This window comes from Hydra viridissima, unplaced genomic scaffold (genome assembly GCF_058129835.1).
Source record: "Hydra viridissima isolate aposymbiotic clone 2 unplaced genomic scaffold, HvirCarnegie_v1 scaffold_23, whole genome shotgun sequence".
NCBI classification, from domain to species: Eukaryota; Metazoa; Cnidaria; class Hydrozoa; order Anthoathecata; family Hydridae; genus Hydra; species Hydra viridissima.
The window spans coordinates 246,109-261,244 of NW_028324322.1; the positions used below are offsets into that span (position 1 = coordinate 246,109).

The 15,136-nt window shown below is 28.9% G+C and overlaps 1 protein-coding gene and 2 pseudogenes across 14 annotated transcripts; all 3 read left to right on the forward strand.

Moving 5' to 3' along the window:
* Positions 1-296: 296 nt before the first annotated feature.
* Positions 297-2,939, forward strand: LOC149876242 (E3 SUMO-protein ligase KIAA1586-like; annotated as a pseudogene).
* Positions 2,940-2,943: 4 nt separating this feature from the next.
* LOC149876243 (uncharacterized) lies at positions 2,944-5,562 on the forward strand (annotated as a pseudogene). The gene is made up of 5 exons (XR_016448848.1): positions 2,944-3,855; positions 4,005-4,291; positions 4,371-4,581; positions 5,074-5,310; positions 5,550-5,562. The product of XR_016448848.1 is annotated as an uncharacterized LOC149876243 (transcript).
* A 1,906-nt stretch (positions 5,563-7,468) lies between these two features.
* LOC149876244 (uncharacterized) lies at positions 7,469-12,847 on the forward strand. 13 transcript variants are annotated; one of them, XM_090075614.1, is made up of 8 exons: positions 7,469-7,614; positions 10,306-10,521; positions 10,615-10,749; positions 11,302-11,421; positions 11,506-11,678; positions 11,886-11,950; positions 12,261-12,352; positions 12,607-12,845. In XM_090075614.1, exons 2-8 carry the CDS (start codon positions 10,332-10,334, stop codon positions 12,777-12,779), a joined length of 948 nt encoding a protein of 315 aa, XP_089931740.1. In that variant the 5' UTR covers positions 7,469-7,614; positions 10,306-10,331; the 3' UTR covers positions 12,780-12,845. The 13 variants fall into 13 exon arrangements, 10 of the variants coding, with proteins under 10 accessions (XP_089931740.1, XP_089931731.1, XP_089931732.1 ...); XM_090075605.1 differs by lacking the exon at positions 7,469-7,614 and adding an exon at positions 7,964-9,991 and having other exon boundaries at positions 12,607-12,846; XM_090075612.1 differs by lacking the exon at positions 7,469-7,614 and adding an exon at positions 8,093-8,617.
* The last annotated feature ends 2,289 nt before the right edge of the window (positions 12,848-15,136 follow it).

Here is a 15,136-nt window from a genome sequence, read left to right on the forward strand (position 1 = left end):
TCATAAAAGATTTAAATTTTTGGATTTTTCAAATCAGGAAGATGTGTATATTGTTCCCACCAAAGGGTTTTTCCGGTGCTTTTTGGAGTAATTTTTCTCTTTTTCGGATAAGTGTGAATATTTACTTAAATCTTTTTGCCATTATTTAGTTAATAAATTGACTAGAGAATTGCCTAATTTGAACCGTGATTTTTTATTTGATAATTTTAAAGGTTAATCGCCATCTTAAAGGGCAAAGCCATAGATTAGCGGTACAAATTGGTAATGGTAACTCAGTAGATCCTGGAAGTAGTTGTGTTGCTAACCTCGATATGGAAAACTTGTTACCTATTACAGAAGACAACCGCTAAGCGGTATTAAAGATGATTAGAACAGCGTATGAAATGGCTCTAAAATTGAGCATGCCACATAGACATTTCAAGACATTGATCTTATGCCAAAGATTCAATGGTGTACTTCTTTTAGAAGAAAAGTCAAAAGTTAGCAATACTTCGTAAGATATCTCAAAAACAGTACTTTTCTGCATAATTAAAATGTTTCCCAAATTCCGAACAAATTTCGGAATGCACTTTTTTTTGCAAAAGTTTTTACGTGTAGATAATGAACCGCAGTATTTAACAATAGTATTTTAACGACATTAACTTAGAAACTAATAAACGCTTTTAACCTTTTTATTGAATTTCTAAACGTCTTGTTTATGTTAACGTTTGTTAATAAAAAAGAAATGTCAAAGTTTTAAAAAAATGAAGATCGCGAAAGAAAATTTAATACAATTATTACAATACAAAACTACAACTAACAATGTTTCAGTCTTTGAATTACTGCCATTTCAAAATACAACTGTATAAACGATAAAACTGCATTTCTTTATGATTAAAAAGCACTACAAGCTTCCTAATTGATTAATGGGGAAGCATTCGCTATGGCTGCAACCGACCTGATACTAATATCTAATATTTCTTCTGGTTAACTGACAGAAACAGGCAATGACTGTGAAGGTTTTTTTTTTTTAACTGATTATAAAAAAGTAATGGAAGACAGGATCTTATAAATAGATAATGCACACTCTACACCAACACAATGTTAAACTCTTACATTAAAATAAAAATAATTTTAAATTTTAAAAATCTTTTTATCTGAATTAGGAACACGTGTTCCTAATTCCGAACGAAAACTTTACTTTTTAAATTAAAAAATCAACGATATTTTTATAATAAATATACTTGTTGCTTAATACAGTTTCATTCAGTTTAGATTCCAGTTTATTTATATAAAAAAATAAACATAAAATTCAAAAAGCAAGCGGAGTTATTCAACTTTAAGTACGATTTTGTTCGGATTTAGAGAAATCTGCGATATATCTCATGCATTACCAATGCCATTAAAGAAAAAGTAGCTAAAATTGTAAATGAAACAAACTTTTTCTCCATTCTTCCCGATGGTTCTCAGGCTAGAAAAACAAAGGATGAGATTGAGTTGATTCTTGTGCGCGTTGAACGCGAGGGGATCGCTGCCTGTTTTGCAGCTTCTTCACTTGATATGAACAATTTGGGTGGTATGGGTGCCAATACCATTAAAAAGGCTATTGATACCATTTTTATTGAAACCGGTAGTGTTCCTTTAACTGCGTCAGCTTACAAATACAAACTTGAAAGCGCTACGGCCGACGGAGATAGCGTTAATTTTGGAATTTATAATGGCGTGTTAAAACAATTAAAAAAAGATAGAATGTGGCTGATCAAAATTCACTGTGTAAACCATCGTTTAGAACTAGCATTAAAAGATGCCATGAAAGATATTTCCCAGTATAAAGAGTGTGAACGCTTTTATATTTCCATATTTAATTTATTTCGCAATTCTGGAAAACTAAAATGCACAGTTAAAAAACCTGCTGGGGCTTTGAACATTACATACTACACCTTGCCTAAAATATTTGGAACGCGCTTTATAAGTCACAGGAGACGCGGCTTTAAAAAATTGTTACATAATTGCCCTTCGCTTATTTTGGGTTTCGACAATACTCTTGCTGATCGCGACACTAAAGCAGATATGCGCGCTAAACTTTCTGGGATATCCAGACAGTTGCATGACTACAGACTGTATGGTTTGTAGTTATTTGATTATCTTAGAAAAGTTATCGACGTTATCATTAGTTTTAAAAAACAAATGTCAATGGTGAATGAGTTCCGCCAAACTAGCCTTAGTTGTATCCAAACCAGCGGTGGATACAACTAAGGCTAGTTTGGCGGAATTAAGCAATGAAGGTATTGATAATATTATTGATTCATGTTTATTCAAGTTTAAAATCAAAGAAAAAGATGGTTCAACCAATCTCGTTTCTTCGTATTTAAAAGAAGGTAACAAATTGAAAAAATCAAACCCAGAGTTCGTTGAGATTGAACTTAACAATATGGCTAATCTGAAGTTTGAATGTATTCATTCTGCCATTAAAGTAAAAAAAAATAGTAATTGAAATCATTCTGCCATTGATAAACGATAGATTTAGTTCGCTGTTAAATCCCTTATTCGAATCAATGGATTGGTTAGATCCGCAAGTATGGACAGCAAACAGCATGTATGGTGATGCCAGCATATCTTTACAACTAAACGAATTTTTCTACCCACTAGAAAAATTAGGAATGGATTTTAAAATGGTTCTTTCGGAATGGAGAGCTTCAAAACTAGTAATAATTGCGCAGTACACCATTGTACTCACACCATTGCAAATATGGCAGGATATTTTTCTTTATCATAAAATTATGTTTCCAAGCTTAAGTCTCTTAGTTGAACTTATGATGTGGATTGCTGGTTCTAATTCAACTGTCGGACGCGTTTTTAGTATTTTGACTGATAGGCGTTTAAAGATGAACTACTCAACAATGGAAGGCTCTATAATCATAGCAGGGAATGACCCGAATTTCACTCAACAAGAACGCGAACCCTATTGGAGCCATCCAAAAAAGTAAAATTGAAAATACTTTTCACATTACACTAATAGATGTGGAAGGGGTTCACCTTTTAAACATTTGTCACAAATGCTACTTAACAATTAACATTGTAATCAAAAGAAAGTCGTCAACCACTCTGCTTTTGTGTACACAATGGACACCTCATTGTGATGACTGTTATACTTGTCATCAGGTAAAAAAACTGTGTCAAGGTCTCAATGCTTCAAAATCTCAAATAAGAGATAAAACAAAGTTTGTTGGCCATCCTAGAATTGGTGAAAAAATTTGGACTTTTTCAATGTTTAGCATTTTAAAAGAATATATTTTCACAATACACAATATGGAAATAGATAATAGCGATTTGAAAAATGAATTCAATCCTTATTTGCAACTATGCATATGCGATTTGTGTGGTAAAATACCAAAGCAACCGGTGTCTTTAAAAAAATGTGAACACTTGTTTTGTTTTTTCTGCATAGTAGAAAATCTTAAAATAAAGTACATTAATGAATCTTTATGCCCACAATGTGATGCACCTGTGTTGCCTGAAGACTTCGTGACCAGCAATAAAACAAATTCACTTATACAAATGTTGACTGTTCAATGTATTATATGTAAAACAAAGTTCAATGTTACAAAAGAATACGATGTGTATTTACATCATAAGCTCGCCTGCAGTAAAAAATCTTTGACACAACCTGTCTCAATATTGTTGTCATCACCATTATCTTCATCAAGTTTGTCACGATCATCGTATACTTTTAATAATAGCATTTCAGAGATTTTTAATCTAACAGCTAGTAGTCATATCCCAAGAATAGTTGAAGATGCTGCACTCCACATTCTTAAGCAAAAGATGAAACAAAGTGGCGGGAAATTAATTTCATTTAAAAGTGGAGGACCTAGAGTAAAATTTTTGATCTTAAAATTGGTTTTTTTAAATAGTAAATTAAATATTTAACAATTGTTAAATAGTAAATTAAATAATAAATAATATTTAATAAAATATTTAACATTTAATAAAAATTTTTCATAGATTTCTTTTTTTTTTTTTAGCCGGTTTTGTTTTCATCTATTCCAAAGTCATATGTCACAAGCAATAAGACATCAAATGCAACTGTACGAAAAAGAAATGCTATTGTCAAAAAAAATATAGAAGTTGTGTCTGGTTTATCTAATGACGCAGTTTGTTGCCAGACCTCAAAGCTTCTGAATTCACTTCCATAAGAAAAAGAAAAAATATTGGCTAATTCTAATATTAAAGTCACAATTAGTGCAACTAAGATGGTAGCTATGAAAGCAGATCTCTGCATACCTTGGGAAAAGCTTAAAATAATATCTAGGTTTTTTTTTTCTCCATGTTTTTAAGTTAGTTAAAAATGTTATTTATTTTTATAGAATATTGTAAATAATTTTTTTCAGATGGCTGAAGAGTTTTGATATACAAACAGCATCACATGCTTCACAACGAATAGTTAGTGAATAACTGTCTGGGTGTGACTTTATTGTAGAGAATGCCCCGTTTACATTTGAAAAGGAAATTAAAAGGAACCTTTGAAATAAAAGATGCATCTTACGATTATATCAAAAATTTGCAAACACATATTTTCAAACATCTTGATCAATTAAAAAGGTGATTTTGATTGAAATAATGATTTTTAAAAATTCCATGTTTTTAACATGCAGCAACTGTCAGTTGGTTTCTAAACCAGATGTCATCAACAATTGTTGATATATCAGATCCATAATTCAGTTGTAGTGTATAACACACTACAACTGAATTATGATACAAATTGATTGTGTTCAATAAAGTATTGAATAAATCTCAATTTTTTTTAAATTATTTTTTATGAACTGAAAATACTTTTTGATCAAATATAAATAATAATGTTAAAATTATTTTTTAATCAAATACAAATAGAAGTACGAAAATATAGCATACTAACACTTATCGTATTTGACCCCCAACATAATGATAAGTTAATGTAAAATGTGATGTAAAATGCATAAAGGTTTTGTATTAAGGTTGTTTAAATGTGTATATTCATCATCACTAGCCAATTTTTTGTTTATATTAATGTATTATATATTGTTAATATATATATTTTTTATAACTTTTCCATAGTTGTAAAAGTCTTCATTATCACGAGTTTTTCCCTGAGAAAGAGATACAGATTAAAATAGGAGGAGATTATGGCGGAGGATGTTTTAAAATGACTTACCAAGTAGCAAATACCATAAACCCAAACAGCAAAGATAACACCATTGTTTTTAGCATATTCGAGGCAAAGGATTATCAAATCAATATTAAAGTTGCCATTTCAAGATTTGAAAAAGAAATAAAAGATCTACAACAATTGAAGTATAAGTACTTTTTCTTAAAATGGGATTTGCGATAAAGTATAAAATCTTTTTTTTTTCCCTTTGTTTTGATTCGCCTACATAACTAGGTATCTTTTGGGCTAAGTTTAGTAAAACTAGTGAAGGCATTTTTACTAAACAACTCAGAGATTCAAAAAAAAAATACTTTAACAAGCTGATTATCTTTATTTAGACCTTTTTTTTATATTTTTATTTATTTTGTTGATTACTTTTATTTAGATTATCTTTATAAAATGATTAGTTGTTAAAACATATTGATAATGTTTATATTGTTCATTTGATAATCTTTATACACTTCTATAGAGTATAGATTTCTTACAATCATTTGCGAATAACACATTTAGTTTTATCTATAGGATAGAAATATTAGTGTGTTCATTTTTGGTGATTATAAGTTTCTTTGTGCACTTTATGGCATTTCAGGAGCTTCAGGTATTTTTATTTGAAATTTTAAATTAATAGGTTTTTCTTTATCAGGAAAATCAGAGAGATAACTGATTTTGGGTATGAATTGCAAAACCAATTATCAATAATCTTACCTAAAATTCAAAATGATGGCCCTGTTTAATAATGTAAAACAATTTAATTTAATTTTTAATTATCAATATATTCTTTATTTTATTCTTGAGGGAGGCATTGTTGTCTTTTCTGTTATGCAACAGCAAATGATATGAAATGTATTGACCCTGAAATAAAATATCGCACATTGGAAGATTTATGTTTGGATCATAAAAGGTTAATGAAAAATGGAGGACTAAAGAGTATTGCAAAAAATTTCAATAATGTGATAAGCGAACCAATTTTAAAAATACCACTAGATCAAGTAATTTTTTATTATTATTTTTTTTACCTTGACAGTGAAAAATCACTATTAGCATGATATTCAAAAATAATATCAAAGTACTATACTTTATATAAATTATGTTTAATTTCTTAGGTGTCTTTACCTAGTCTACACATGGCTCTTGGTATTTATTTAAATTTTTTTAACATGTTTGAAGAAGAAGTTCATCAATTGGACATAATGATGGCTTCTGAACCTCTAAAAAGCGACATAAAATGCTCAGAAGAGTATGACATTTTTATAAATAAACAAAAGCAGTTGTGGAATCTTCAAATAGAGATTCTTTATATTGAGGATCAAGTTCAAGTGCTTAAAGATCTCATTTTATTAGCTGCAGTTAGCAATTTAAATGATGTAGACGATGTTCAATCTCTTTACTTGACAGAAATTGACCTACTTAACAATGAAAAAGAAAAAAAGGTAATTTTTGGATCGAGAGTTTATTAATTATAAGTTCTTAATAGTGAAGTTTGTATTCTTAAAACTGTACATTTTTCAAAATAAGAAACAATCTAATTATTATAAATTTCACGTGTTAAATTTTAACAGAAATTATATCTAATGGATAAAATAAAAACATTCAGTGTAATCAGGGCTTTAAAAGTTGTAAAATTCAAATTCTCATGCCTTATTTTATTAAGCACTCAAGTAAGTTCAAACTTGAGATGCTAATGTTAGCTATGGGAATGCTTAGTTTGCTGTTACATGTGAACCTCAATTGTTAATAACAGTGACATGGTGAGGGGAGCAAAAGTAGCTTTAGCCCCAGACGTAAGGAGTTTTGAGGGATCAGAAAAAATAAGGAGCAAAAATATATTTTAATTTAAAAAAAAGGTATAATTTCTATAAAAATTTTAAAAAGCCTTTTAGTCACTTTTGGCCCAGTCAAAAGTCATTCTATTTTTGTTATGAATAGTGTTTTACGAGTTTCCTTTTAGACAAATCTATTTAATACTCTTGAAGAACATTTTTTAAAGAAGGGTCAGGGACCTTGCACACAAATGATCGAGACAATATTACAACAGCTTAATGTTCAACGTCAAGCATATCATGGAAAAAGTTTTATTGGAAATCATGTGCATAAAATGTTAAAAGTAATATGTTACTTTTTAAGTTGCTATTTAATAAATTTTATTATAAACAGGGTAAAACTTTGTATTAACTATAATTTTTTGTTAATACCCAGTGGGCACACGGCGGAATAAAGACGTCTTATGTACGTTCATTTCACGTCCTCTCGATTTAAAGACAATCCGAACCTTAACAAAGCGTCTTATGAACGTCTTTTTCTTGTCCGTCCCGAAAATGTAACGAAATAAATAAATTGATCGCTATTACTTTTCACGACCTTCTTTGAACGTTTTATAAACGGCTTTTTCGCGGCTGCAAGTGCGTATAAGCATGGATTTCAAAAATGGCGATTCTTATACTTGGATCCAAGTATTTTTTTTTTAAATTTATATGCTACCTTTTTATGTTTCCTAACAGTTACCTAAATAGAGATTGTGAACTCGTCGAAGATTTTTCAATTACTATTTAGTTAACTATTTGGTAACATAAAAAGATAACATATAAAGAAACATACCACTTAAATTTTATTTACTGTAAAAAATAATAGTGTAAAACCTATACACTGGTACTATATTATGGTTGTTGTTATTATTATTAATATCAATATGATTATTATTTTAGTTTTTACTTACATGTAAAGTTTTTTATATTATTTATATTATATAACAAGCTCAAGATTAGTTACTATAACTAATTTTAATAACTAATAAAATTTTTTTCAATTTGATTTAATTTGATTTACTTTGATCGACATGGAATAGTGCATTAACTAAAACTAACTTGGATAGTAAATGATGACTTAATAAGACCGTAGCTGATTAATATATATAAAGTATTATGTGTTTTTTAGTAAATAAAAGTATTTATTTTACAAAAGTGTCAGTCATTTTTTTAAAAAGCACAACTAATATTATGATAATGGCAGCTTATGTAAAAAAATGGAAAACTACAAATAAAAAAGTGCTTGGATTACTAGATTTTAATTATGATGAAACTTTTGAGATTGAAAAACATGAAAATCTAGTCTGTGCTGAATTAAATCTCTCTGACCATTCAAATAGCAGTTGCATTCTTCGTGAATCTGATGGCAGCAGTAATAATGATTCATGTACTCTTTCAGATGCTGATGAATCATATGAATCTGATTTACCTGTCTTGAGCCACATTGATAATGATGATGATACTAAATTTGATGATTCTAATTATAGCCTTTGCCAAAAACTTACTGCTTGCTCCATTCGTAACAGATGGACTAGAGCTTCTGTCAATGAGCCTTTTAATATACTTTGTGAAGAGGGGCTTGAACTTCCAAAAGATGCCAGAACACTTTTGCAAACTCCAAGGAAAGTTAATATTATACAAAAATGTGGAGGTACATATACCTATTTAGGTATTAAAAAAAGTTTAGAAACAATATTTTTGCATCACAATTTCACTGAAAGATGCATTGCATTGTGTTTTAGCATTGATGGTTTGCCATTGTATAAGTCAAGCAGTACACAGTTGTGGCCAATTTTAGCTTCTTTTGGTGACTTTGATATATTTGTTGTTGAATTGTATTGTGGAAACAAAAAACCTGATTCAATTAATGATTATTTAGAGGACTTTGTTGCAGATTTAATTGAGTTGATGGAACATAGTTTATCAATCAATGGTAACCAATATGATGTAAAGGTTAAGTGTTTCTTGTGTGATGCCCCTGCCAGAGAGTTTTTGAAATGTATCATATCCCACACTGGTTATGACTCTTGTGAAAGATGTTGTATTCATGGAACACGTAAAGGTCGTGTTGTTTTTAACAATGAGATTGATTATCCTCTAAGGGAAAACATAACATTTAAAAATTTTGGATATAATCACCATCAAACATCTGTATCTCCTTTAGTTTTGATTAATTTAGATATGATCAACAATTTCCCTTTGGACTACATGCATCTTGTATGTTTAGGTGTTGTCCGTAGGTTATTGAATTATTGGAAAATAGGTCCTGGTGGTAAAATAGCTGCTCATCAATTTGAAGAAATTTCAAGCTGTCTCCTATCATTAAATGGACACATGCCAAGTGAATTTGTACGTCAGCCACGGAGTCTCAATGGCTTAGATCGATGGAAGGCAACTGAATTTCGTCAATTTCTTTTGTATACCGGTCCAGTTGTTCTACGATGTATTTTATCTAAAGATTCATACAAACATTTCTTGGCATTAAGCATTGCAATAAGTATTATGTTACAGTCTGATGATAACTTTTGCATGCAGTATATTGGTTATGCAAGGAGTTTAATAACACAGTTTGTTTATAATTGCAAATATATCTATGGAAATACATTTACAGTGTACAATATTCATAATCTATTACATTTGCCTGATGATTGTTTAAACTATAATAGTTCATTAAACACAATATCATGTTTTCCTTATGAAAATTTTCTTCAGCGTGTAAAGAAAGCTGTAAAAGGTTCTTCTAATCCAGTTGCACAAATTGTAAAAAGACAATTTCAATGGGAAAGTTCATTTGGGTTTCTAACAAAAAAAAACCTCTCAACCAAGATATCTAGTGGAGGAAAAGATGATTGCTTTCTTCTTAAAAACAACAGAATTGCATTTGTTAAAGAAATCATATCAGATGATTCTTTTTTATGTGATGTAGTAAAAATTAGGCACTTGGAAGATGTGCATAATACGCCAGTTCAGTCTTCATATCTAAACATAGTGTTACTTCCACATCGAAGCAATGTAAAATTGAAGAGTAAGATCCTTTATAGAGCTTGTTTTATTAGGAAATGTGTATGCTTACCAGAACAACGTGGATTAGCAATATTTCCTGTTTTGCATGAAATAGAAAGAGGGTGATTTTACTTAAATAAATATTTACTGTGTTTTTTTTTAATTCAAGGGTGTCATTAGCAATGAATGAACTTAGCCCATTTTAAATGCTTCATTTGATTGTAAATGTCAGATAATAATATTTCTAAATTCTATGTTATGATATTTGTTTTATCATTTTCAAAGAAATAGTTTTGCTCTTTTCATTTGTTTATTTCATAAAAATATATTTTTTAGAAAACACCTTGAAAAATTTAATAAAAATGGCTTGGTGCAGAGCAGTTTGGGTGGAAGAAAATTTGGAAGAGGAAGGTGTTATACCGTCAGTCTGGGTAGATGAAGATTATACATATTGGCCGTCAGGAGGAAATGTCCTCAGAGCATACAGAGAACTGACTCCACCTGATTCATCATGGCACAAGTTTGTTAAGTTAAAAGAGAAAGTTAGAGATGGTAAATAGTATGTGTTTGTATAGTTAAATTAAAAGTTTTTTGATAGGCATCTTATGTTTGGTATGTTAATACTTTTTAAAATTTTATTTAAAGATGAAAGAGAGTTATGCGAAAATTTTGAGTTTACCACTTCAAATGAAATTGAAAATGAGGTGCTTGAAAAAAAAGATCCCAACAAAAAAAAGACCAAGAAAAAGAAAATGTTAATACCAAGACCTGATCTAAACTGTATGTTGTTAAAAAAAATTATATGTTTGCAAAGTTGTTATATATATATATATATATATACACATGTGAAACTTGATTGTTATTTTTGTGTCAACTTTTAAAACTAATATTTTTGTTGGATTAAATTCTGTTTTAACAACATATCCTGACATAACAAACTTCAGATGCTTATCAAATATCTTTAAGTCACATGCTGTTAAAAGGCTGTTAATGACCCCAGACAGACCCTCAAAATTATCATCAAAAAAAAACAATACTAGAAAACATGAATGTTCCTTTAAAGTCTTTATTAGCTAAAATAAGTAAGTTCATATTCTATATTTGTCATAAATTATGTTATAGTTGTCATTTAATAACCATTTGTAAACATAAACATGTTTATATTTTTAACTCTTGTTTATAAACTACAAATTTATCTGTTTTGTACTGTAATTTCTTGGTATGTTTTATGCAGCTTCTTTTTTTTTTCTTTCTTTTTTTCTTGACTATGAGAAGAATCATCTTTTATAATTTATCATAGCTATATTCACACAATTTGCTTTACTTTTTCAGTATCCCAAAAAGCACCCATGAGGAAGTTAAGTCCAACTGATGTTAGTTTAAAATCAGATAGTTCTCAAATAGAAAATTCAAAAAAGTTGAATAATGCAAAATTCCCTTTAGAAGAAGGAAGTATGTAAATATGTTAATTTTCAAAGTATATAGTCTTTATTATACTTTTAAAGTTTTTCATAACCACTTTTATTTAATTTTCAGAATTTCAATACAAAGTGCTCCATCTACTAACAGGCATTTGTGATGAAACGGAGGGCATTAAAAATATATTAAGAGCAGATAGTTCATCATTAGATTTATCACAGATTGACACGCTAGAAGAGTTCGAAAAATTTGACTCCTCTTTATCAGATAAAGAAGTAGAAAAGATTATAGTAAGAAGTAGTACTTTTCTAAAAAATAAATTAAAAGCCTTAAACAAGAAATGATGACTAAATCATGTATAATCATGGTTTTACCTGTTGACCTATTTTCTCGGATTTGGTAACCAGCTTTGTCATTTAATTACTAGTATGACTAGTAATTACAACATTTAAGTTATGAACAAAATGTTAATTATTTGCACTGTTCATTATTTTTAGAAGCGTCAATTATCAAATGTTGGTGGTAATTCCAGTTATGCAGCTGTGAAAGCAATTCTTGTTAAGTATGTGTTTGCTTTTTCATGTCATCTGTAACACACTCTCTCCAATTTTTTTTTTCATGTTTTCACTTCTATACCTCCTAAATCTGCTAACTCTCTACATGCTGATTACCAATTATCTGCATCTTTATGCTCTACATCCCTAAACCACCCTCCCTGACTCACCCTATCAGATACACTAACTATTCCTAATCTCTAAGATCATTGCATGTTTGATGCATATTAGTAGAACGTAATTTTAAAACTGGTGTCCATAATTTTTAAACTGCTTATGATTGGATTTGGTTTTTATTTTTATCATTTATTTATTTAGATTGATGTCAAATAAACTGATGAGTTTATTTAACTTGGCTGGTACCAAAAAAGAGAGTTTTCGAAAAACAAGTTTAATGAAGATAATTATAGGTATTTTTTGTTAATATATTATATTTTTTTGTTATTATATATTTTTATATAATAATATATTTTTACATTAATATAAAATATTTTTATTATTATATAAAATTTTCTTATGCTTATAATTTCTGAAGTGCTTTATACAGATTGTTCTTTCAATTTATACTACATACGCACAAAAATCATCTGAGTTATACATTAACAGATTAAAAAGAGTTTGTTGCATAAATTCAATTTTACTAATATTATAACTCATTTCTTAGGCTGTGCCCCGAATGCTTTAACAGAGAATGAAGTTCATTCGATTGTTGGAAACATTCTAAAACGTGCTCCAGATCGAAAAAATGGTGGCGGAAGAAATTGTTCTTCCGTCTTGTCTGCTAACAAGGATGATGTTAATGATTTTTGTGGAAGTGATGATTCACAGCATTCGTAGCATCAAACCATTTTTTGTAAATAGTTTTCTGTAAATAAATTTTCCTTTACTAATTTGTGTGTTGAATTCGAACTTTTCTGCTTCTATTCAAAATGAATATGGTAGTTTAATTAAATTTGTTTAATTTATATAATTAAGAAAAAATGTTTTTAGAAAAAATAATTTAGAGTTAATATTTAAACTAAAAATTAAATTAAAAAAAAACGAATAAGACGTCTTTTCGGCGTTCCATCTATAACGTTTTTCCGTATTTCCAAACTGAACCAATTTTGTACGTCCGATCGGGACGTCTTTTTTACGTTTCTCAAAGGATGTCTTTAAGACGTTCCACGCAGGACGTCTTTCTGTATTTCCAAAGCAAACAAAATAAAGACGTCCCGATGGGACGTATTTAAGACGTCTTAAAGTCGTCCGTGTGCCCACTGGGTAATAAGTAATTATTAACAATTAAAATATATTTCTATTTAGAAACATTCAATACTTCGGTTATGCAACTCTATTCCTAAGTTTGTTTATGACAAAGGATATTCAGGGACAAATATACTTACAAAATCAATTGAAGTTAGCAAACAATACAAGCAGCTCTTTGATAAATTTGCTCAATGTTACTACATATTTTCATTCAAAAATACTATTTCAGCAGAAAAATTAAGTATTTTAAGTAAGTTTTATTTATTATTTTTATAATGTAAAATATGCTTTAGTGCTATTCCTGATTTTTTTTTAACTAATATTACATTAATATTTAAATTGTTCAGAAAAGAAGATAAACGAATTAATGCAATTTTACCGGGAAAATTGGCCCGAGGCCTCAGTTTCGCCAAAGTTGCATATGCTGGAACATCATGCTATTCCGTTTTTAGAAAAATGGAGAGTGGGATTTGGATTTTACGGCGAACAAGGCGGTGAGTCAATACACACGGAGTTTAATAAACTGAAAAAAATATATCAATCAATTCCTTGTCCATTGATCCAATTAAAAAGTATTCTTAAATCCCATTACCTAAAGACAAACCCAGAACCTTTCCATCCCCCTGTTTTATGCCAGTGCTTGTAACTCAAGACAATTGAGTTATTTTTTTTATCTGTGGGAACCCTTTGTGATAAATTTGATGCGCCGTGGATAGATATCTCACTTATTTTGTCGAGAGACTTAGCACACAAGGTTCGGTGTCGACTATATATAATACGGCGAAAATTACCGACTGACTTTAAAATTTACAAACTTTTTAAAGTAGTTTATATTGTTTTCTTAATTTATATTTATTGGTCTATTCAAAAAATGCATTGCGTTTAGTGGTGTTGTCTACAAGATAATTAGGGGAAATCTCCTCGTTTCGCATGCTCGAAACACATTTTCTTTATAGTTAGGGCGCTTATATCACTTGCGGCGCCACTGCGCTTAATGTAAGATTTTGTCAGTGGCCCTAAGTACAAAAAAAAAAAAAGTTTTTAGTTTGCACTAATTTTTTAATATAAAATTCTCATTCCCACATAATACTGATTCAATTTTAATTAAGTTATTTTCTTGGTGTATTTTTTAAATTCTCCAAACAACAAATATAAATTCGGAGAAAAATCAGAGAGGCTTATAAAAAAAAGCCCAACAATTAAAAAAATTCAAAAAGATCACTTTACATGATGGAAATCATGTCATATTGCCTTTGAACAATATGACGTAATTAATCATTTTAGTATAGATAAATGTTAAATTTAATCAATGTGTAACTTATTAAACTACTTCCTTACAAAATCAAAAATTTTCAAAACATAACATATGCTAGCAAGAACTCCATAATTATAAAACTATAATTATGGAGTTTTAAATTAAATAATCTTGTTCTTTTCCCACTATTTAGTTTTTATAACAATTTATAAAGACTTAGTCTCCATTTATAAGTAAAAGTATAAAATAACTGGTAGTGTTAATAAATTTGTATTAAAATATTGCAAAAATATCAATAAATCATTAGAATAATTTCTTGAAAACTTATAAACAGTTGTAGCATTGTATACAATTTTGCTTATATTATTATAAAAAAAATCATTATAATGCTTTAGTTTATAATGATTTTTTTTGTAACAATATATTTCCTTTGTTTCTGATACATCAGCCTAATTATAGCAAATATTATTTTAATTAAATAAATTTGTAACCATATATCAAAATATATATAGTAAAACAGGGTAGAATGAAATAGAGGGTAGAATGAAATAGTTATGACTATGCTTATTCTTTTGTTCTTAATTAATTATTGAATAAACATTTTGCAAATTTTTTTTGATCATGTTGTAGAGGATTTTTTTCTGAATAAGATGATATCAAATTTTAATTTAAAAAAAAAAATTATTTTGAT

Bases quoted from the DNA above. Each gene is read 5' to 3' on its own strand.
- LOC149876244 (XM_090075605.1), top strand. From the start codon at position 8,083: ATGTGTTTTTTAGTAAATAAAAGTATTTATTTTACAAAAGTGTCAGTC. The intron at 10,750-11,301 runs GTATGTTGTTAA...TTACTTTTTCAG, and splicing joins ACCAAGACCTGATCTAAACT to TATCCCAAAAAGCACCCATG. The intron at 11,422-11,505 runs GTATGTAAATAT...TTTAATTTTCAG, and splicing joins ATTCCCTTTAGAAGAAGGAA to AATTTCAATACAAAGTGCTC.